This window comes from Globicephala melas, chromosome 1 (genome assembly GCF_963455315.2).
Source record: "Globicephala melas chromosome 1, mGloMel1.2, whole genome shotgun sequence".
In the NCBI taxonomy this organism is placed as follows: domain Eukaryota; kingdom Metazoa; phylum Chordata; class Mammalia; order Artiodactyla; family Delphinidae; genus Globicephala; species Globicephala melas.
The window spans coordinates 53,627,271-53,653,061 of record NC_083314.1 but is presented as its reverse complement, the minus strand read 5'-3'; the positions used below and the strand labels follow the sequence as shown (position 1 = coordinate 53,653,061).

Genomic DNA, 25,791 nt, shown 5'->3' with positions numbered 1-25,791 from the left:
GTTCGTATGTAGGAGACTTACTGTATGGAAAATAGTGTCAGGCTGTGTATGGAGAATTTCCTATATTGTATAATTCCCCTCCTCAATAAAGGGAAATAAATGTTATATGAAAAACTCTTTAGGTTTATGTAGAACATTTGTTTAAAATATATAATAAATTAGGGACAAATCTGTAAGGATTAGAGTTAGACCTGACCGTAAGAACATTTCAATTCCTATGTTTTAAAAACAGTTATCTTAGGAAATTCCCTGGCAGTCCAGTGGTTAGGACTCCGCACTTTCACTGCCAAGGGCCAGGGTTCGGTCCCTGGCTGGGAAACTAAGATCCCACAAGCCACGCAGTGTGGTGAAAAAATAAATAAATAAAAGACAATGAAATAAGAAAATAAATAAATAAATAAAATAAAATTTAAAAAGTTATCTTCCCAAGTAAAACAAATCAGTTAAACCAATAATAATTGCCCAAAAGTACCAAAAACTTAAGCATTAATATGTGAAGAAGAAGCCATTAACACTGCTCTGGTCAGTGATCATAATCCAGCCAAAGACCCAATATGCAATAACAGAGAAGATGGGTCCATTTTCATCCACTATACCAAAGAGCCATCCCTAACCACCACCCACCCTCTCCCCATCACACACTTTTTTTTTTTTAATAACTTGGGGGAGGGGGCATGTCACGGGGGTAAGTATAACTGCATAGAGTTGTGTGGGTGAGTTAAAGAGGAATTTCTTAACCTAGTCCAAGAGCCATTACACAATATCAAATTCCTTGAATTTTACTAGTTTATTCACTCAAATGATAAAATATACAAATTCACAAGGTACTAACTCACCATTATATATATATATATATATATATATATTATAATAGTTAAATACTTCTAACATCCATAAAGTGACCCCTTGCTTTTTCCTTCATTTTGATTCATCTGGACCTTTGTCAAAAATGACAGACACACAGGGACTTCCCTGGTGGTGCAGTGGTTAAGAATCCACCTGCCAATGCAGAGGACATGGGTTCAATCCCTGGTCCGGGAAGATCCCACATGCAGCAGAGCAACTAAGCCCGTGCGCCACAACTACCGAGCCTGCGCTCTAGAGCCCGCGAGCCACAACTACTGAGCCCACGCGCCACAACTACAGAAGCCCACACGCCTAGAGCCTGTGCTCCACAACAAGAGAAGCCACTGCAGTGAGAAGCCCAGACACCGCAACGAAGAGTAGCCCCCGCTCGCCACAACTAGAGAAAGCCCATGCGCAGCAAGGAAGACCCAACGCAGCCATAAATAAATAAATTTATTTATTTATTTATTAAAAAATGACAGACACACAAATGAAAGATTAAGTCTCAAAAATACCTGATAGAGTAGTTAAATATAATCAAAAGTGTCTTATATAAATGTCTTATCTATATATTTTATTTATAAATATCCCTGGTCTACACCACAGAAAAGTTCAATAAGCAATTCACAATTTAAACTTATGTATGCATCTTTTAAAAAATGAATTAAATTTATGATCAACAGAAATAAAAAAAAATATGTCTGGCATTTAAATAATGAAGCTAATAATTATGAGGGAAAAATTATAATTCAACTACATGCTATTTCTTAAAAATAAAAAAAACTCAAATATTGATAGTATAACATAACATTCTTCCCATATTTAATTTCACATCCAAATCTTAAGGGTCATTTCCCAAGAATATTTAAAGCCACATCATTTTCCCAAGTGTCTCGCTCAAACCTTGAGTGATAATCAAATTACTCGTTTCAAGAAAATATCAAAACACTCTTTTGAAGAAAATATCATGTTTGTCTATTTTCTCATCTTCAACTGTTAACCAGTCTCACCTCTGCCCAAATCTCATTTGACAATAGTGTTCCATACGATTTTAGCGATTCAACAAAGTTTTCATAGATATCATGAAATCCTCTATCTTTTATGAGATCAGCTATTTTACTTTATAATACAACCACTTCCTTCTCTTCCACCAATAAAATCCTATAAAATCCAATAAAATTCCACCATTTCTTCTCTTCTGGACTCTTGCAATGTTCCTAACGTTTGTCCTAGCTTCCAATGGCAGGGGGCTGACAGGGACACAGAATCTCTATCCTCTACATGGGAACCCCAGTAAATATTTTAAAATCTAAAACAGATCCTACTCAAAACTCCCCCATGACTTTTTATTATCTCTTCACTTCACTTCATTCATGTGTCAGCTCTCTAATACATCTAATTTCCTTCCTAGGGTACTACTTACATATTTTGTACTACTACTATATTATATTTTTGCTTATTTAGCATCTGCCCCAACCTCCACACACACACACCCCCAAAAGGTAAGCTCCATAAAGGCAGGAAATTTGCCAGCTAGATTCAACACTTCGAACAGTGCCCAGTGCATCAGAGGCATTAAATAAACAGAGCCAGTTAAATGAATATAATACTATATGGTCAACAAGTCATTAAAAGTCGTCAGTAAGATTAACAAAGACCTGGACACACAGATAGAAAGAAACACTACTGTTAAAGGCTATGACAGAGAGTCATATGACGATGAGAACTATCAGTTTATTAGAGAAGATTCTGTGATATGACAACTTTTTCTTGCCTGCATGCACTCACATAATAAATATTCTACTGACAAAGATTCCATGTGTATCAGGAAGTGAATGTTAAGCTTAAAGATAATATCCCACAGCTGAGTCATTCCCAAGTGTTTTAAAGAAAATAAAATATGGACAAAAACAAGCTGAATTACACAGGTAAAGTGACCCCAGAATCACCTAGTACTCACGAGGATTCTCCATAAAATGGTTAATGAAAAATCTCAAACAACCCAGGAATGTTCTTTAACTGAATATCCCTTGTGCCCCTTCCCCACATATTGTCCCAAACTAGATCTAAAATAGCTCTCCTGAACTGACACTGGCTCTGAAGGTTAGTGTAATCTCTTGTACTGTCATTGGACTGCCTGATAATCCATGTGTTATCCTAAAACTATCTGTCCGAAAAGCTTACATTAGACCACTATCCTAAATGGATTAGCAAGTTAAAAACATGTAAAATTGCTCTCGCTTTGAACACAACAAAAAAGTTCAAATTCAAATTTTAGGTAGTAGATATTTCAAATAGAACTTTAGAGCTATATAGGGACCACAGACATTCACTATTATTTCACAAAAACTTACTGAAGGAGGCCAGTCACTACTGCTACTCAAAAACCTAGGGAAACAGTCACGAGCAAGACAAATGTAATTCCTGCTCTAATAGAGGGTACAGAAGGGAAGACAAATTAATAATGGGGAGTTATAAAGAAAATACCAGGGATATCTAAACTAACAGATCTATCTAATGGCCTCATTTTAAATCTGGGGAATGAGATCTGCAAGAAAATTCAACCGGTTAGTGGAAAAGTTAAAGGTATTAGTTTATCTAATTCTCCCCTAATATTACCATTTCATGTTCTCCAGTTGTAGATTTCTAATGTCATCTTATTTTAACTCACAAAGTATTTAAAGCTGCCATTATTTTAAGAAATCCACCAAACTTTTAATCCAACAGTGAATTCACAGTATTATAATATTCTACTCACTAACTGTCCCTGGCATGAAAATTCAAAGCATTAAGGAAACAGGCTATCTCAATCTCATTTCTAGATCATAACCAAAGTAATTTCTCAGGGTTTTTTGTACATTACATGGAAAAGGCTCCTAAGGATTAATACCATATGTGCACTCTGTAACATAAATCCTAAGCAATTACAAGTTTCAAGATTTGTACCTGTGTGATGGAGAAGGAGCTTCAAATTGAGGCACTGTGCTATCCTCACTGACAGGAGAGTATAAGCCGCTCATTTCCTGGAAGCACAATTATTAGAGTTACAGACACTCCAAAGAGAAGATGTATAAATCAAAAGGAGTTATGATATTATATTCTTTTCCAATCCCAGGTTTTATCAGTCCCTTTTTGTCTCAACACCCAAATTTCTCAAGGCTTCCTTTCCACAGAGTACAAAAGCAAGGATATCTGAAAGTTAAGAGACAAGCCTTTTGTATGATACACATTCTTAAAGAACCAGAAACACTTTAATAAATATTCATCACTAATGAAGCTCCCAAATGCAGAAAAAGACAAATGTAAATAATCTGAATGAGATGTACAGTACACTATGTGAATAGTGAACTAGCTAATCATTAATCCAGGTGAGACCCTACTGATAAATATTACGATAAATATGACAGTATGGCAACTGGATCATTAGGTTCAACTCTGCAAAGCACAGAAAAACATGATATGTCAGTCTCTACTTCAAAAATATTCTCTGCAAACATTAAGATAAGTAGCATTCCTCTTGATTCAAATATTAGCTTTCTAGTAAACAATGGATTAAACTCTAACTTTGATCATTAACTAGAGGAAAAGGCCTCCTAATAAACTATTACTGCATAAATTATGACTGTGACTTTCTATACAATGGAGACCAATCCCATAAATTTAATGCAGCAATTTAAAGGAAAAGCAAAAATTTCATGAAACTGAAAAATTACTAGAGATGTGAGAAATTCTTGATATCTTACTTCCACTCTTTTGATATCCTCTTCCAAAACACTTAACTCCTTCTGAATCTGCTCCAGTTGCTGTAGATTAAAGAGGAGGAAATAAAAAGCCTAAACCAAACCACACAAGCATCACCACAATCATAAAATAACTTAACATTTACAAAATGATTTCTAGGAAAATCTGCACTAATGGTTGTCAGGGTGAAATACTGCAGACAAAAAGTGCTGTAAGTTCCTATGTTAAAAAGTAAATGTAAAGACTTAATATTTAAGAAAACAGTATTTTCTTTAATACAAGGATTGGCTTTATAATAAAAATATTAAAGATGAACAACAATGACAATATGACTTAATAAAAACAGAAGACATCCGAAGAATTTTCAAATTACCTCATTTAACTGTCAGCAATTAACGTCAGCATGTCAGTTAACCCCATTTTAAAAATAAAAAAAGTCTCAGAGATTAAATTCTACCACCCCAAAACAATCACAAATTAGCCTCTTAAGCATTTTTTAAAACATATTTAAGATAATCTTTTATCTTTGATATCTTACCTACTACTGCACCATAACCTTTCTCCACGCCATTAAAATGCAAACATTTTAATTGTTGCATCACATTCAACAATATATTTAACCATCAGAGATTTAAGTTGTTTGCAAACTATCATAAGTAATTCTGGAACATACTAGTCTGCATTTCAAATTTCATTGATTATTAAAAATGAAATTATTCGATCAAAAGAAAAAGCTAGCAAATCTTCACTGCATTAAAAAAACTGCTTTTCAGAAACACTATCAAATTTAAATTTCTATCACTATTATGTATAAGTGGCTGTCTTAATCTAACCCAAATATATTGAGCCAATTTTTAAAATGTAAAATAACAATAATGAATACTTATGTAATAATATTTATTGCCAGGTGTGAAATAGGAACTACTACACAGGAAAATGAAGCACAGGAAGGTTAAGTGACTTGTCCAAGATTATTCAGCAAATACATGGCAGACAAACAGATTTTTAAGCGCCTTTTCTTCTGTGGCAATATATACACAATTGATAACATATTAATTCAAATATTTGCCAATCCTAAGCATTTTGCTAAGCACTGTGAAAAACAGGATTTAGAAAACTCTAGCCCTTGCCCTCATGGAACTCAGTCTAGGGAAGATGGCAAAAAGTAAACCAATAGTTGAAATATCATAGAAAACATTATGATGATGGTATGTACAAAGAATTAAAGGTACACAGACTGCCCCTAACCTAGATGGAAAACTTGGGGAGAGGGAAAAGGCAACTGGATAACTGAAATAGGATCTGAAATTAAATGAAACGCTGAGCATCAAAGGACTAACAGTAATTTGCCAGGTGGAAAAAAGGTGGGAAAAGACAGAATAAACAGAGTAAATAATAAAACACACAAAGACCTAAAAGCTATGAGAAAGGGAAATAATAAATCTGAATTTATGACAATGAATGAAATCACCCAATGTCAATCAGTATAGTCAGAAGAGATGAGAACAAAAACTGGGTGTAGGGAACACCAACAGCTAAGAGATAGGCAAAGGAAGAAGGAGCAGCTCTATGTCAACCATCAATAAGGGCAAGGGCAAAAGCCAGGAGAAACGATAGCACAGTATCACAGAAACCATGGTTGGGACAGGGGGAGGGGGTTAAAAAAAAAGTGATTAGCATTGTCAAATTCTTTCAATTCTTCCATCTAGTTTAATAAACTTTACTCCACCCTAAAATTTTTCACACAATACTCCTACCTTAACTGAAACTTTGCTCTCCCTCAAGGACACAGTCTGCCTTGGAACTCTTTCAAATAAAAGTTGGTCAAGTGATAAATTCTCTCATGCCCCAGACTAGATGGGGACTTCCATTTCTACTGCATTCACTGGCCATTCCCAATAATTAGTCTTCCACTCTAACATAAAAAACACTCTGGTCTGGCTCAATCCAAGCAGCCAAATCACTGTCAACAGATCTAAGACATCTACAAATATCCCAGTTATTTCCTACCATCACTAAATCCTTTTGCCTTTTGGTCCATAGCCATTTTCGACTCCGCTGACCCTAACCTCTAATTCGGCAAAACATCCCATGGTCACCCCTTAACTTTTTTCATTTAATTAGCTTGAAATGCTCCACTGCTGAAACCCCTATTTAAACAAATGCTGACGGGGTCTTTAGTATGATTGTTTTCAAAACACATTTAAAGAGAAGGATGAAAGTAAACATCTAAAATATCAACATCCAGAGACAGCCAATATCACTTGTATGATACATAATACATATTTAAGATCAAATTAACAATTTTCATTCCACTTCTGCAATTGAAGTACCAAGAAAAAAAAATCCAGTATCACCTGAAATCTCAAAATACTAAATGCTAATGCCCAACCCTCTGAAGATAATGTCCCATCCTTCCAGTGCCCCAAAGCTTTGCTGGATAATACATCCATTACTATATATGAAGGCCGTATATTAGATGAACTACATAAAACTACCAATGTTCAAACAATTTTTACTTCCAAAAGCAGCAATTTCATATGGTTCAATTTAAAATAAAACAACCAAGGTACAAGGGCTGCCGTAATAAATACATAGGTATAGTGTATCGATAAAACAAAATGATGTAAACTACTTATGTGAAAAAGTCTGAAAAGGTGTCAAGACAAGAAATTTTTTCTTAAATTTCAGTGAATGGAAACTATTTAGAGAGCACATGTTAAATGAGGTGTTTACATTTCAAGACGAAATTCTGAAGAAGTTTAAAGCTCTAAATTATTAAGACATTGTGTTATTCTGATTTATAATAAGAAATATAGCCTCCTGTAGGGCCTCCAGATGGGGATTGGTTGTTAGGGGAACCAGCCATGTGATTAGAGGATTGGAACTTTCAGCCCCACCTTCTAACATCCAGAAAAGAGAGAGGGGCTGGAGACTGAGTTGAATCAACAATGGCCGATCAATCATCCATGGAATGAAGCCTCCATAAAAAACACTAATTTAAGGGGTTCAAAGGGCTTCTGGGTTGGTGAACATGTAGGTTGGTGAGCACATGGAGATGCTTGGAGAATGGCACACCTGGAGAGGGTATGGAAGTTCCATGCCCCCTGAGTTGTATCCTTTCACCATAAACTGGTAATCTAGTAAGTAAACTATTTTCCTAAGTTATGTGACCCATTCTAGCACATTATCAAACCCAAGGAGGCAGACATGGGAACTACCAATTTATAGCCAGTAGGTCAGATGCACATGTGACTTCCTGGACTTGCAATTTTCATCTGAAGGAGCAGCTCAGTCTTGTGGGACTGAATCCTTAACCAGTGGAATCCGGGGCTAACTCCAGGTAGACAGTGTTAGATAGAATTGAACTGAACTGAATTGAACTATAGGACACTCAGTTGGTGTCCAAAGAGAACTGGAAAATTGGTGTGGGAAATGATCTACACATTCGGTGGCCAGCAATATGGAGAGTGGTGATGAATAATGGAAACAAGTGTTCTCCTTTCAGGCATCAATATAAGACATTATAGTATGAGGAAACAGAAGAAAGACAAAGGATAACCATTTTAAAAAGCAGAAAGAAAACTGGGCTAACTTCACTCTGCAAATATGTTTCATAAGCCAAAGAGGCAGAATCTAGAATAAAAGCATGAACCAGAGACCAAGAATGTTTTGGAGATATATGAAGGAAGTCCTTATAAAGCTGAACTGTCATTATCTAAATGAAAATCGATCACAAATTGGGAATGATAATAAACAAACCTCTGGATCAAATTTGCCTTAACACTATTATGAGTTTGGGGTCTACTGAAAATAATAATAATAAATACATACGATGGAGAAATGCTATTTGAGAACGCAGTCCTAAGCCATCAACAGCAAGCACTCTCTTAACACAGCATACTGTACCAAAACCCAAAGAAAATTTTAAAACAATTTAAATTTAAAAAGTGAAGAAAGAAAGTCTCAGAAACCCTTAAGACTCAAACAGAAAAGAATTCAAAAATAGAGCCCCCTTTTATTGACATTAGCTTTGGTGCAGGTAGGTATCATCAGCACTCATTTATTTGACCATCACTATGATTTGATAAAAATATGCTTAAGTATTAAATTCAGTATTTTGTTTTTTAGAGCTAATATAATTAGAATACATTATAGCTGCCAAGACTTCTTCAATTATCTGACATATTCAAAACTGAACAAAAGAATACTTTCAGAAAAAAAGTTGGTTAAAAAGAGAGTAGCAAAATTAATATATGGATATAAAAACAAGAAAGCACTAAAAAAAATTCAAAAAAAAGAAAGCACTGTACACCGATCAGATCATCCAACACCCAGAACACTGACAACACCAAAAGCTGACGAACATGTGTAGCAACAAGAACTCTCATTTATTCTTGGTAGGAATGAAAAATTGTACAGCCACTCTGGAAGACAGTTTGGCAGTTTCTTAAAAAATTAAACACACTTTTATCATATGATCCAGTATTACACTTGTTGGTATTTACCCAAAGGAGTTGAAAACTTAAGATTCCCAAAACACACTGATAGCAGCTATATTCATAATACCAACACTTGAAACAACCAAGATGTCCTTCAGAAAATGAATGGATAAATAGTGATACATCCAGACAATGGAATAATATTCAATGCTAAGAAGAAATGAGCTTTCAATCCATGAAAAGACATGGAGGAAACTTAAATGCATATTACTACAGCATGTATGGAAAATCTCTGTAGCTTCCTTTCAATTCTGTGAACTTAAAACTGCTCTAAAAAACAAGGTCTTTAAAAATATATAAATACATTCAAGTAACAAAGAAAAAACATAAGAACAAAAAATCAAAAGAGAAAAGAAACATAAAACAAATAATAAAATGGCAGGCTTAAACTCTAAATTTACATTAAATGTAAATGGACTAAATACAAAATTCTAAGACTGCTGAGTCAGGCAAAGTGAAGAAAAACCTCTGCTGTCTATAAGAAACTCACCTCAAATAAATAAGTGATATAACAAGGAACCAAAGACTCAGTAAGGATGCAAAAAATTCTCACCATATATTTAACAAACTTTACACCACACCATGCAATTGCAGGAAACACATTCTTTTCAAGCACAAATATTTCAAAATTTAATGAACTAACGGGTGATAATGCAAATATCATATTAAGAAAAACACTAATTATTTTCTGATAACAATGCAATTATAACAGAAATCCAGAATTAAAAAAAAAAGAAAATCCCCACATCCAAGTAATAAGTTTATCTCTAAATAACCCACATGCCTAAGAAAAACTATAATGAAAATTAGAAACTATTTTGAACTAAGGAATAACAAACAAAATGCCATGCCATAATTTTTAGATTCAACTAAAAGAAAAATTGTGGCCTCAAATGCCTATATTAGAAAAAAGTCTGCCTACTAATATGTATATCCAAATTAACAAATTAGAAAAGAAACAACAAAATAAAACCAAAGAAAGTAGAAGGATGGAAACTGTAATTATAAAGAGGGTATTAATAAGATGGAAAACAAAATAGAGAATATAAAACTGAAAGTTTGTTCCTAGATAAAACTCAAAATTGTTACATTCCTGGCAAGAACTGATCAAGAAAAAAGAGAGAAATGCACAGCACCAATAAGCAGAGTCAGGAATGAAAGACATCACTAAAAACTCTGGGGACATCAAAAACTTAGTATTAAGACCAAGCTAATAGCGATAAATTTGAAAATTTAGATGAAACAGACAATGCTTAGAAAAAGTATAACATGTCAAAAATGGTATCTAAAACAAAAACCTGAATAAGCAGTAACTGAATCAATACTTTAAAAGCTTCTGCAAACAACAGGTCCAGATAGCTTCTCCAGCAAAATCCTTAAACATTCAGCAAAGACATCGATCCTAGATTATACAGATTCTTCCAAAAAACAGAAAAAAAGGGTACATTCCCCAACTCATTTGATAAAGCTATCTTTATAACAAAATTGGACAAGATCAGTGTAAAAAAAAAATTAAAGAACAATCTCATTAACGAATACAGATGCAATAAGGAAGGCAAGTAGGGCAAACAACTGTCCTGGTGGGGTTTCTAGAATGCAGAACATTCAGTGATAAAACTAGAATACTCTTGGGCAAATCAAGACAGTTGGTCACCCTAGGTGCAAAGCTGATTGACTTTTTAATGTTAAACCAATGTAATTATCCAGTTTAACATAATGAAAAAAAAATATCATCTCAACTGCACAAAAATTTTGGAGAATACTCAACCCCCACTTATAATTTTAAAAAAAAATCCTCTTAGGAAACTGGGAATAGAAACTTAGCTCCTTGAATGATAAAAAAAAAAATACCTACCAAAAACCTACAGAAAACATCATACCTAATGGTGACACGTCGAAAGCTTTCACTTTGAGATCAGCACCAAGACTAGGATGCCCCGCTATCACCACTTCTATTCATCATTGTACCGGATGTCCTAGCCAGCAGAGTAAGACAAGAAAAATAAATAAAGGATATAAGGATCATAAAGAAAGAAACTAAACTGTTATTATTTGCAGATGATGATGCGTACACAGAAAACATAAAATAATCTACAAATAAATTATTAGAATTAATGATTTTAACAAGGTTGCTGGATACCAAAAGAAATGTGTCAAAATCAACTGCATTTCTATATACCAGCAACAAATAGTAAGAAACTGAAATTAAAGACACAGACATCACTTACAATAGCATAAAAATGATTGAAGACCTAAGAACAACTCTAAAATAAAGACATGTAAGAATAATCCCCTGAAAAATATCAAAATTTTTAAGGACATTCTTAAGGACCTAGATATACAGAAAGAAATACCACGTTCAAAGGCTAGAGGACTCAATATTGTAAAGATAGTCTCCCAAATTCATCTATTGAGTCAAAGTAATCCCAGTAAAGATCACAGCAGGTGTACCATGGAAATGTATCAGCTGGTTCTAATATTTATAGAGAAATACAAAGAGCCATGAATAGCTGAGACTTTCATAAAAAAGAACAGTAACTTACTTTAAAGTTCTAGTGTTTAATACAATGTGGTATTGCCAGAAAGACAGACAAACAGACCAGTGGAGCAGAAGAGAGCCTAGAAACAGACCCACACATGTATGGACACATGATGTATGACAGATGTGGTATTTCAAAGCAATGGGAAAAGGATGGACTTTTTAATTAAGGATGCTTGGACATCTGGACATCCATATGAAAAAATTCCCAAGTAGATTATAGATGCGAGTATGAAAAATAAAAGGTAAAGATTCAAGTAGGTAATATAGTAAAATGTCTTCATGACCTCAGGTGGAGAAGAATTCTTTACCTAACATAAAAGGTACTAATTATAACAGGGAAGACTAATAAATTTGACTCTATTATAGACAGAAACTTCTGCTCATCAAATGACATCATTAAGACAATGGAAAAAGCAGCCCAATTAGAGGGGTAAAAGATTTGCTATAGATAAGTAGATATAGAGATAGATAGATAGATAGAACAAAGAACTTTTATCTAGAATATATAAACAATAAACCAATAAGAAAATCAACTAAATAGAAAAGATGCACAAAGCTTTAACCAAGTACTTCACACATACACAAAAATCCCAATGGCCAATTCATAGTACTGTGTACTCAACCTCACTGGTCTCAGGGAAATGCAACTTAAAACCACAAAGAGATAGCAATGCATATCCTAAGATTTGCTAAACTGAAAAAAGTCTATTGCCACCAAGTACTGGCAATAATATAGTGCAATAGGAACATTCCTACAATGCCTGTAGGAAGAGTAACCAATACAACTGCTCAGGCATGTTTGGCATTATCTATTAAATTTGAAGATGTACATATCCTATGACTCATTAATTCCACTTCTACATGTGTAGCATAGAAAGATATATACTAATATATACCTGGATACATATATAAGATAGTAACATTGTAAATAGCTCAAAACCAAAAACAACTCACAAGTCCATCAACAACAAAAATGGGGTGTATTCATTTAATAGAATACTATACAACAACAAAAATGAATCAATTATAGCCATATACAACAATGGGGATGAATCTTAGCACTGAGCCAAAGACAAGAACAAAACATTATATAATGCAGAAGTGCATTTATATTAGTTCAAAAGAAGAGACTTATAAATACTTAGGCATCAAAACAATAAAGAAAAACAGAGAGGTGATTACCATAAATATCAGAATACTGACTACCTAATGGGCAAGGGAGAAGGCTATAATCTGGAAAGGGTAGGGAGGGAGCTTCAGGAAGCCTAGCAAAAATCTATTGTTTAATCAGGATGATGGTCACACGGATGATCACTCTATTATGAATCTTTAAACTGTAAATTCGTTTTACGAACTTTTCTGTGCTTTATTTCATATAAAAACATTGTAAAATTCAATTCTTTCAAATATTCAAAATAAAATTCCGAACAAAACCAAAAGGAAACCAAGACTCATCAAAACTGTCCTATTACAATGAATTAAACAGGTACCACAAATATCCAAAAGTATATTTTAAAATTAAATCGTATGAAATATAAGGCAATTGTTCAAATGCTGGTACAAATTTGCACAGAGGAGACTGGCTTTTACATGGAACCTAAAGCTCTTTTGTTCAATCTGACCATGAAGAAAGAATAACATGTTCATTTAAAAACATATATTTATTAAGTGCTGTGGTAGGCTGGCTGTAAGAAAGCCTCCAAAGATTCCCACCTCAGAATTCACACCCTTATGTAATTCCCTCTCTTTGTATAGGCTGGACCCAAAGATTTGCTTCTAATGGAAAAAACAGAACACTTGTTGAGATGTAACTTTCAAGATTAATCTACAAAAAGCATGTGACTACTGTCCTCAAAACCCTCTCTTGCTCCCTGTGAGGGAAGTCAGCTGCCACACAGTAAGTTATCCTATGGAGAAGCCCATGTGGTAAGAATATGGTATCTCTTTCCAACAGCCAACGAGTGAACTGGGAAGCATTCCTATCCCAGTCGAACCTTAAGATAACTGCTGCCCTGGCCAACACCTGGAGCGTAGCTTGGTGAGAAACCCTGAGCAAAGGCACTCAGTTACTCTGCACCAAGATTCCTGACACAAGATATTAAATGATGTTTTTAAGCCATTAAATTTGAGGGTAACTTGTTACACAGCAATAGATAACTAATGAAAATGCCTACTATGTGCCTTGCACATTCCTTTCTCTTAATATTCAAAGGAGAGTCAAGGAAAAAAATAAATCACAAATAAAAATTAAAGGTAGGATTCTAACAGCAAGATGTGACATTGGAACAAATAAGTATGTTAAATCTGAAAAGCAGATTCAGAGTCTTGGTTTAGACTCATCATAACTGCAATTAAAAGTCAAGCATAAAATCACAAAGTTAATTTTCAAAGTCTGAATGTTAATCTTAGGAAAAGAAAATCAGAAATAGTAGTTTGTCTCCTGGTCAGTCTGTATTTTGCTTGAATAAGTTCAAGTATAAATTATACTACAGGAGATAAGACCTTTAACAACCATATACACTTTGAGGATTAAACACACAATATATACTTTATAATATATGCAAAAAAAGTAACCACTCACTTCATTCTGTCTGTACTAAATCATGAGGTATTAATCAACTACATTTTCTAGACTAAAGTTTACTATTTCCAAATCACTAGTGTTGACTCCAATCACAGAAAAATTAATGAAATTTAATCAAAGTAACTGGTAAGTTTTTAAGTCTGTTATCCTAGCTCCAAATTTTCAAAGTTTTAAAACTTTGTTAACCTAGCTCCTCAGAGTCCCTTGTGTAGTTAAACCTGATATACTCAGAATCACTCAATTATGGATACACTAAAAACAAGAAAGCCAAAATATATTAATGACCGTATAATCATTGCATATTAAGAGGCACCAATATCCAGAAGTACTTGGAACCAGTATGTTTCTAGGTTAAATTGCCTATCATAAGAAAATATGATCCAAGAGAGAAAAAAAATCTATCATTCACAAGGATCTTGTAAGATTCAAATTAAACTCAAGTTGAAAAATTCTAAAGCACAATTAACCCAGACATAATAACAAAAATATAGGAACACTGATACTAAGGGCTATGTGATCAAAGGCAATATCACAGAAGAAGCTATTGGAGGCCACTGCATCAGAGAGAGAACAAATTAATATAAGAAGGAAGAGCTATCGTTGGGAAACATTCTCCACTGATCTCTCCCATTTCTGCACATCTTTTGATAACTTTTGTTCCAAATTATCTTTTCAAGGATGTCTGTTTAGTGAACACCCTGGCAAGACAGAAATACTGACTTCGTCCAGGAGAGGGGGCAGATTTGTTTTCTGATCAATAAAATAAAAATAGTGTCTCCCTGCAGGGCAAAGACTGAACAGATTTGCTAGCAGACCCCTTTAAAAGACTGGGGTTTCCTAAGTTCAAGGTTCTTTGGTTGTAATATATATCCTTTGTATATGCAGAATCTACCAAGGCCCATCTCTAAACCGCCCCTGAGGGACTTGCAGGTCATGAAGCTGATGCTGCCAGATATGCCATGAGTAGTCAAGACTATTTCCAACCCAGAAGTCTCATGTCTTCTGCCAGCATCTATGAAACTGTGGCGGACTAACTTGTCAGCTTGCTAGTAAAAATCCCAGAATATTCATAGTTGTTTATTTTATAGTTATATGCTGCATCCTTCTTACCTAAGAAAATTTCAAATCTAAATATATTGCAAGCATTAACAGACACTAGAGAAGTATGAAAAACCTCAGAGGCTAATGAAAACCTTAAATAATTCAGATCATACACAGTGATCAGCCATTTCATTTAACCCCCAGATATCCATATGTTTGGACTGTTCACTTAATTGATTCATTATCAGGTTATTTCCTATGTACCAAATCTCACTCGATGAGTTCAAAGTCGAAGGTGAAAAGAACTACATAAAACTACTGGAAAACAATTTCACATTCTGTTTTTAAAGGAGAGAAGGTATGTACGGAATATAAAAAATTATCACTTTTCAAAGAATTTGCTATAGCAAAGACGGTTGAGTGTACATACTGAATTAATAATTTTGTTTCCGTATGCTATAAAATGTTCAGCTTTGTTACTCAAAGTGTGGTCCACAGACCAATAGCATCATCATCTGCAGCTTGCCAGAAATGCAGATTATCAGGCTCAAACACACACCCTCTTAATCAGAATTTGGATTCTAAGAAGATCCTCAGGCTATTCTTATGCAAATTGAAGTTAAGGTACCCACCAAAAAAATAAAATTAAAAGTCAAGAAGAATATATAAAACTCAAATTCATACTGAAGATAATTTTTAATAGATACTAAAACATTAAAATCACAACTGCTACCTCAGTAAAAGTTAAAGAAACATACAATCATAAACCAGGTAAAGAACATTTAGCTATCAACACTAGCACAACACAGAAAAATCCAATCTGAACAAAGTAAGAAAAAGTTAAAAACAGACATCATGAATAGTCCAAAAAAAGCAGAAATATCAAACTAAGATAATGCAAAGTTCTGGCAATGCACACTTAAAGTACTTCATCAAAACAAGTTCTCATCTTTTTATTTTCAAAAATAATAAAGATGGGGCTTCCCTGGTGGCTCAGTGGTTGAGAGTCCGCCTGCCGATGCAGGGGACACGGGTTCGTGCCCCGGTCCGGGAAGATCCCACATGCTGCGGAGCGGCTAGGCCCGTGAGCCATGGCCGCTGAGCCTGCGCGTCCGGAGCCTGTGCTCCGCAACGGAAGAGGCCACAGCAGTGAGAAGCCCGTGTACCGCAAAATAATAATAATAATGATAATAAAGATGGCCTGGAACCTAACAAATAAGGTTTTTTTTTTTTTTGAGTAAAAATGTCCTAATTAGACAGCTGAAAGTAAAAATATAACAGTTGGTAATTTAAATATAGAACAGTTTTCAAAGTTATTTTAGCATGCTAACAAGAACACAGGATTTTGCCTTTCATTTTCCCATATTTTATACTATTGTGAAATGACTGAGGAATCTTATAAATGTTAAATTAGGACATTCTGTTATAAAATTATTAATAAAAAGTTATCTGTTAGTTATCCTGCATGACTTACACTTTCCAAGTTCTAAATAGGTAGCTATATTTTTACTTGTTTCCCCCCACCAAGATGTATTTTAATCATAGGAAAATTGTAACCCTCTCTACTTAAGACTTCATTATCTAAATTTTCCTACGTTTTCTTTTCAGGGTGAAAGTTAGGCTGCCATTTGATAATTCTACTATCTATTCTTTATAGCTTTGAGGTAACATCATTATATTCACTCCTATAGAAAACTTTTTAGCACACCTCCAGAAAGGGATTTTTAAAATATCAAGTTGTAAACGTAAAAGAAGTTAAAATAACAAAGTTTAAAAAAAAATAAAACTCCTGAAAACTCAAATGCTTTTAAATGTTTAAATAAAATTTTTAACCTGAAATGCCTTCACAAAAATGGAGAAAAAAATGGGAAGAGTCAACAATAGTAAATGACACATTACGTAAAATACACAAAATAATATACCTCTCTCTTATTTCTTCTTGCAACCTTGAGGAATTCCATAAGGATCTGTAGTTGGGCTGCATGTGATTCCTATAATAGAAAATTATAATTGTTCTTTTAAAAACATAACTTTGAGTTCAAAGTTTTCTTTAACACCACAGTATAATCAGTATGAAGCAACCTAACTCATCCACTTAAGTTAGTCTCTTATTTCTATTTAGTCATTTTCCACTTGCTAACTGGCATTTTTAAAAGCAAGCCATTTCCCCTAAAACTAACTTGAAAAAAACGGGTAAACGGGTGTTTTCAACTACATTTCTCATTGACCATGCAGAAAAAACTATTTATCGGAAATGGCAATTCTGTTATCTGTCCTGGCTTTCTCTTCCCCAACCAAACTAATAAAACATCAAGACAAAAACTGTAGTGGAGGAACTTCCCTGGTGGTCCAGTGTTAAGACTCTGTGCTTCCAATGCAGGGGGTGGGGGTTCGATTCCTGGTTGGGGAACTAATAAGATACCACATGTTGTATGGTGTGGCCAAAAAATTTTTTTTTAATTTAAAAAACAAAAACATAGTGGAGCCAATGTAGTTTCTAAACACTGAAATCACTTTCCCCATAAGAATTTAACTTGCAGGGGAGTAAGAAACATAATAAATAGGAAGAAATTCATGCTTTTCAGAAATCTAATTTACTATTTCTGGTCATTAATTACTCACACAGATGTGAGAATTAATATCTTTCTATGAAAGATTTCAGTTAAACTCAAAAATTTAAAAACAAAATTTTAATATTATCAAGTGGAGGGGGGGTAAAATAACACACATTGGTAACAGAAACAAAGATGTAATAGATAAATGGTGATTATAAGTTTAAGATTTTTTGTTATCAAAAAATAAAATTACAGGGGAACTCCCTAGTGGTCCAATAGTTAGGACTCTGCCCTTTCAATGCCAAGGGAGTGGGTTCAACCCCTGTTAGGGGAACTAAGATCCCGCAAGCACAGCCAAAATAAATAAATTAAATAAAATTACAAAAAGATACCTTTTACTATTAAAATGTACACAATGAACCAATGAATTTCAGCTACATCTGATAAATATACATAAAAAGAATATCAAAAGCTAAAAGTGGAATAACAATAAGACATGTTTTATGAACAACTACAATTCTAACTTTCCTATATATATTTTAAAAGAATAAAAAAGTCCAGTGGAGCATTTCTAAAACAAACAACAACAAGAAAGATTAATAAAACTTTCATTTACCTGGCTATGCAACAGAATTATTTGAGGCATTTTTTAAAATAGACACTGGGATGGATTTTATATGATTCTGTTACTCTAGAAAAGATTCCAGGAATATATATGTTTGTAGACTGATAAGAATACGCCAGTCAAAATTTGAAGACTCACTGAGATATTGCACATACTACAAAAAAGCATGGCCACTTCACCTTGCAGGATCTTAGTTCCCTGACCAGGGACTGAACCCAGGCCCTCGGCAGTGAAAGCACAGAATCCTAACCACTGGATTGTCATAGAATTCCCAACTTCACTTTCAATGAACTGAAACTAGCTCAAGCAACAACTGAGCACCAACTCAGCTAAATTACTGATTAGACCAAAGAGGTGAGTCTCTTATCCTTGCTCCCTGACAAATGGAAAGACAAGACCATTCAGAAAGAAAGTATTAACTACTTTAGTCTCTTTACTGCTCTTGAATACAACTTTAAAATTACAAGACAGAGAAAGAAGTAGGAAAAGTCAAGAGAAAAAAACAGGCAAAATGGGACTTCCCTGGTGGCCCAGCGGTTGGGAATCCGCCTGCCAATGCAGGGGACATGGGTTCGAGCCCTAGTCAGGGAAGATCCAACATGCTGCGGAGTGGCTGGGCCCGTGTGCCACAACTGCTGAGCCTGTGCTCTGGAGCCCGCGAGCCACAACTACTGAGCCTGCGTGCCACAACTACTGAAGCCCACATGCCTAGAGCCCGTGCTCCGCAACAAGAGAAGCCACTGCAATGAGAAGCCCATGCACCACAACGAAGACGCAACACAGCCAAAAATAAATAAATAAAATAGATTAAATTAAAAAAAAAAAAAAACACAGGCAAAAGAATGAAATTCACAGGTGACCCACTTGCTGGAATGAGCAAAAAAGACTTTAAAATATTTCTCTATATTATTAAAGAATTAAGGGGGGGGTTGGTGGGATGAACTGGGAGATTGGGATTGACATATATACACTAATATGTATAAAACAGATAATAAGAATCTGCTGTATAAAAAAAAGAAAAATTGACAAAATGAGCGAAAAAAAGGAGAATTAGAAAAGAACTGAAAGAACAAAGTGTAAACCTAGAAATGAAGAATAAAAAGTCTGAAATAAAATAATAATAAATGAAGTTAGGAACAGATGGACAGAGCCGAGGAAAGGAATAACGAATTCAAAGACAGTTCAATATAAATTACTCAATCCAATTCAGAGAGAGAAAAAATAAAAACAGAGCATCAGAAATATGTGGGATAATATGAAACAATAAAGGGCTTCCCTGGTGGCGCAGTGGTTAAGAATCTGCCTGCCAAAAAAAAAAAAAAAAAAAAAAGAATCTGCCTGCCAATGCAGGAGACACGGGTTTGAGTCCTGGTCTGGGAAGATCCCACATGCCACGGAGCAACTAAGCCTGTGTGCCACGACTACTGAGCCCGCGTGCCATGACTACTGAAGCCCGTGAGCCTAGAGCCCATGCTCCGCAACAAGAGAAGCCATCACAATGAGCACGCACACCACAACGAAGAGTAGCCCACACTCTCAACAACTAGAGAAGGCCCGCGTGCACCAATGAAGACCCAACGCAGACAAAAATAAATAAAATAAATAATTTTTTAAAAATGAAACAATAAAACATATGACTTGAATCCTAAGGAAAAGGAGAGAGAGCACAGGGTTGAATAAATAATGGTTCACATGTCCAACAAACAGATCCTCCTGTTCTGTGAAACACAAGCAGGATGAATATTTTTTAAATGAAAGCTAGGAATATCACAGTCAAACTGAAAACTAATGTCAAAAAGAACATTTAAAAGCAGCTAAAAAGGATACACTAGGGGAAGAAGATTAAGAATGACTGAAAATTTCATCAGAAACAAAGGAGCAAATAGAAAATGAAAATATGTCTTTAAAGTGTTAAAAGAAAAAAAAAAACTAGACTTCTATACAGAACTATCATCTATACAAGAAATAGTAAAGAAAATTATACAGACAAAAGGGAAATGACTCAGATGGAACCTCAGATCTACAAGAGAAAATGGAGACATCTCAAAGGGTAAATATTTTGGTTTAAAAGGGTCTTTTCTGTTTATTTTTTTTTGCATCATTTCTTCAAAAGACTATTAACTGTTTAAAGCAAAAATAACTGGTGGGGTTTATAATATAATTTGAATCACAAAAGGCAGGAGCTTGGTAAACTGAAATACTATAAGGTCTTGCACTTTCCATAAAATGGTATATAGCTGACCCTTGAACAACACACATTTGAACTGCATGGGTCCACTTATACATGGATTTTTTTCGATAAATACAAACTGCAGTACTACACGATCCATAGCTGGTTGAATCCATGGATAATGAACCGTGGATATGGAGGGCTGATTATAAAGTTAGATGCGGATTTACAACTTCGCAGGCGTCAGCATGCCTAATAGCTGCATTGTTTAAGGGTCAACTGTATATTCAGTGTTGACTGTGAATACAATGTCCTTGAAGTGGCATACTATAAACTCAAGGTTGACTGTGCAAAGTAAAAAAGGCATTTTGCAATCTTTAGAGAAACCACTAGAAATACAATAATAAGCAATATGCGAAAAACTGAGAAGATGCTATACTAAAATGAAACCCTGGAAACTCAATGATCTCTAAAGAAAGCAAGAAAGGAGAAAGGGTAAATAAGGAATATATGGAAAAACAGAAAGCAAATACCAACAAGGTAGACCTCAAGCCTGACCACATTGATAATTATTATATATTACATTTAAATGAACTTAAGTATTTGAATTAATGAGCTTACTAGATTGCATTAAAAACTCAATTACATACAGTTAAGAGACACATTTTTAAAATATAAAAACAACAGAAGAAAAGTAAAAGGGTAGAGAAGAATATACCATAGAAACTCTAGTCATAACTAAGCTACTGAGGCTATACTAACATCAGAAAATATAAAAGCAGACTCCAGAACAAAGTATATTTCCAGCAATAAACATATACAATTCATAGTGACAAAGGGGATGATTCATCCAGAAGACGTAACAATCCTAAACATGTATGCACCTAATAATGGGCTTCAAAATACATGAAGTAAAAATCGTAGAAGTCAATGAAAAATAAACAATCAAAAATTGTATTTTTAACATACCCCAATCAATAATTGATGGAGCAAGGAGAAAATAAGTTTTTGAATAATATTAACAAACTCTACATTTATAAAGCACAGCAAATAACACAGCTTTTAAATGAAGGTGAACATTTAACAAAACAGACCATATAGTGAGCCATAAAAAAAAAAAAAAAAATCACAATAAATTTCAATGGACCAAAAGCAAACAAATTGAAGTTACTGGCTAAAATGCAATGAGAAAGATAGAATTCCTACTTTAATCAACAAAACAGCAGGCTAGTTACATGAATGGATGAATTTCAGACAAAGGACCAGAAATAATACATTATCCCAGGAGCTAGGCAGAAAAACCTCAAAATACACAGGCATCAGGTAGAACACTCAATGAGACTGCCAAAAATCTATTCTATCTCTACCTAACAAAGCTTAAAAAACAAGCTTCAAGATAATCAAACTGTTTTGAAAATACTTAACTACATGCCAGAACGAAGTTTAGAAATGTGTAAAGGAATACAAAAATAGCAACACTAAACAAGTTAAAATGTACAATTTCTGGCATCCAATCAAAAGATTAATAAGCACGCAAATAAGGAAAATACGGCCCAAAATAAGGTGAAAAAAATCCATCAATAAAAACAGATGCAGCAACGACACAAGTAATAAAATAAGCAAATACAGTCATAAAAAAGTTACTATAACTACCTATATGTGTTCTCCAAGGTAAGGAGAGACAACAGATTATAGAAAAAAGTAGTGAATGTGACAACAGAAATAGAAACTATCCAAAATGAACTAGACAGGGGAAAAAGATAAAACATAAATAAGCAGAACTGTTTATGTGTGAGCTATGGTATAACTTCAACCAACCTAACAGATGTGTAATTGGAGTTCCCAAAATGGAAAAGGTGACAGAAAAATATCTGAAGAAATAATGACCAAAAATTTTCCAAATCTTATGGAAACTATAATCCTACCAATCCAGGAATCTCAAAGAACCCCAAGACCAAGAAACATGGCGGGGGGGAAACTATACCAAGGTATATCAAAGTCAAAATACTTAAAACCACAAAAAGAACATTTTAAACTGAGAAATACATTTCATTCTGAGGATAAAGACTTCTCATCTGAAACAATGCAAGACAATGGACAATGGAGCAACATCTTTAAAATACTGAAAGAAAAAAAGTAAATTTAGAATTCTATACTCATTTGGAACTGCCTTTCTGGCATAAAGGGTAAATAAAGACGTTCTCAGATATAGAAGGTGAAAGATTCATCACCAGATCTACACTAAAGAAATGATAAAAGCTGTCCTTCAGGTGGAAGGAAAATTACAGATGGAATTCAAAAGAATGAATGGGGACTTCCCTGGTGGCAGAGTGGTTAAGAATCCGCCTGCCAATGCAAGGGACACAGGTTCAATCCCTGGTCCAGGAAGATCCCACATGCCGCAGAGCAACTAAGCCCGTGCACCACAACTACTGAAGCCTGCGTGCCTAGAGCCCGTGCTCTGCAACAAGAGAAGCTATTGCAACAAGGAGCCCATGCACCACAAAGAAGAGGAGCCCACACTCATCTCAACTAGAGAAAGCCCACGCGCAACAACGAAGACCCAATGCAGCCCTAAATAAATATATATATATATATATTTTTAAAACACACATGAAAGAATGAATGAAAGAGTGAATGGAAAACAAGACAATGAAGTACACCAGAAATGATAAATACATGTATATACAGAACTTTTTAAAATTCTCCAAAAAACATAATTTATTGTTTAAACCAAAATTAATAATGATTTATAGGGGGATGGTTATAATATATATAGAAGTAAAACATTTGACAAAAAATAGTACAAAGGCTGAGAGAGAAGAAATGGAAGTATACTGTTGTAAGGTTCTTATAATACTGATGAAGTAGGATAATATTACTCAAAAGTACAATGTAATAGCAATTATATTAAAATCCCAAAAGCAACCACTAAGAAACCAAACAAAATGTTCTATCTGACAAGCCAATGAGACAAATAAATGAAATCATGAAAAATACTCAATCTAAAATCATATAAATCAGTCTCACAATACAACTAGAACTCAATTACCAAAATAGCATTTGGCAAAGTAGCAATATCCAAAATACACATACACACACACACACACACACACACACACACACACACACACACACAGACATACTTCTAACAAATCAATAAGAAGAAAGAAACAATCTATTAGGGAAATGGTTATAGGCTATGAATAGGCAATTCATCAAATAAGAAACCAAGATAAACAAACAAATGAAGAAACTCTCTTTGCTAGTAATCACAGAAATACAAAAAATACAAAATGACAAAACAAAACACACACATACACACACACAAACACAAGCATCTGACAACTATCAGACTGGCAGAAACTAAAAAACAATACCAAGTGTCGATATGGTACAAACCCACAAAAGAGCAATATGGCAATATTTAATATGGTTAAAATGGGCATTCAAACCCTATGAAAAGCAATTCCACTCCTTAAATCACTAAGTATATATATATGAGCACAAGGAGACATGAATAACAATACTAAATGCAGTACTGACACTCACAATTATAAATTCAGAGCAACTTAAATGTCCATCAACAGGGGAATAGAAATGTTCATGCAATGGATTACTACAGAGAAGTTAAAATAATTAAACTAGATCTACATTTATCAGCAGGAACCTCAAAAAGTAAACAAAAAGGCATAGGTCAAAAAGATAACTACAGTTTGAAACTATATAAAATTCTAAATTATACAAACAATACTTTATATACAGTTGTAGATACAATATATGTTTAAAAAAAGCTTATACACGCTTGAGAAGGATCCTTCCCAACTTCATATGGTGGTTACTCTGGGAGAATGGAATGAGATGAGAGGGTTTTAAGTATAAAAAAATATTTAATTCTCAAAAGGCAGACCTAAGACAAATATGGTAAAGTGTTACTATTTATTAAAACTGCAAGATAAGTCAAGAGTCTCATTATTTTCTGTACTTTTCTGTATGTTAGAAATATTCATCAAGTTAAATAATAATGCAAAGTAAAACAGGAAAACAATAATAAAAATGCTATAATACCTGTAACAGGAAGTTTGATTCTGAACTGGCTCCCTCATCAAAAAATAACAGAAAAGATCTGGGTTCTAAAACTAAGATACCTGTACTTCCTCAATTCTAAGACAGAGACAAAAAAAGCATGCAAAGATTAATGTTGACACGTCAAAGGGGGAATAAGGTTAACAGCTCTCACATTCAGTATGTAAACTTACCTATCTTCAGTAAATAGCCCATACACACCCTTAAGTGAGCCTGTGGTGCAATAGTCCAGAAAGTCTCTCTTTAACCACCACCACAGAAAAAAAATTCTACTGTTCTCTTAAGGTAGAAAAGGGAGAATCATTTGCTATGAGTTGTACAAGAAGGGATCAGAGAATCCAACTGCTTCTTAGTCAGATCCTCAACAAATCATCCTGTTTTCAGCCTTTGCTGTAAGAGCTATCTCATGCTACCAATTCCAAGGCCTTTGTTTAACAATATAAAAAGGGTTCGTTCCTAGCTCTTCCTCACTGCTGGCTCAGCTTTCTCAGATGTCTTAATCTATTACTTTTCATCCATTGCTGCCATTGTCTCTTCTCCCATTCTTTGGCCTTTTAAAAGTCCCTTTACTGTCATTTTATTTTCTTTTTAACATCTTTATTGGAGTATAACTGCTTTACAATGGTGTGTTAGTTTCTGCTTTATAACAAAGTAAATCAGTTATGCATATACATATATCACCATATCTCTTCCCTCTTGCGTCTCCCTCTCTCCCACCTTCCCTATCCCACCCCTCTAGGTGGCCACAAGTCACCGAGCTGATCTCCCTGTGCTATGTGGCTACATCCGACTAGCTATCGGTTTTACATTTGGTAGTGTATATATGTCCATGCCACGCTCTCATTTTGTCCCAGGTTACCCTTCCCCCTTCCTGTGTCCTCAAGTCCATTCTCTAGTACATCTGCATCTTTATTCCAGTGTTGCCCCTAGGTTCTTCATGACCTTTTTTTTTTTTTTTTAGATTCCATATATATGTTAGCATACAGTATTGGTTTTTCTCCTGACTTACTTCACCCTGTATGACAGACTCCAGGTCCATCCACCTCACTACAAATAACTCAATTTCGTTTCTTTTTATGGCAGAGTAATATTCCATTGT

The 25,791-nt window shown here is 34.4% G+C and overlaps 1 protein-coding gene across 8 annotated transcripts in view; it reads right to left on the bottom strand.

Moving 5' to 3' along the window:
* Positions 1-25,791, bottom strand: part of COP1 (COP1 E3 ubiquitin ligase) — a 278,313-nt gene that overhangs the window by 188,647 nt on the left and 63,875 nt on the right. For 7 of the 8 annotated variants that reach the window (XM_070043911.1, XM_060296028.2, XM_030875399.3 and 4 more), the window contains 3 exons: positions 17,179-17,247; positions 4,590-4,649; positions 3,793-3,869 (listed from right to left, as the gene is read on the bottom strand). In XM_070043911.1, coding sequence (XP_069900012.1) covers positions 3,793-3,869; positions 4,590-4,649; positions 17,179-17,247 — 206 coding nt within the window. The remainder of the gene's footprint in view (positions 1-3,792; positions 3,870-4,589; positions 4,650-17,178; positions 17,248-25,791) is intronic. The other variant, XM_030875401.3, reaches the window with a different exon arrangement.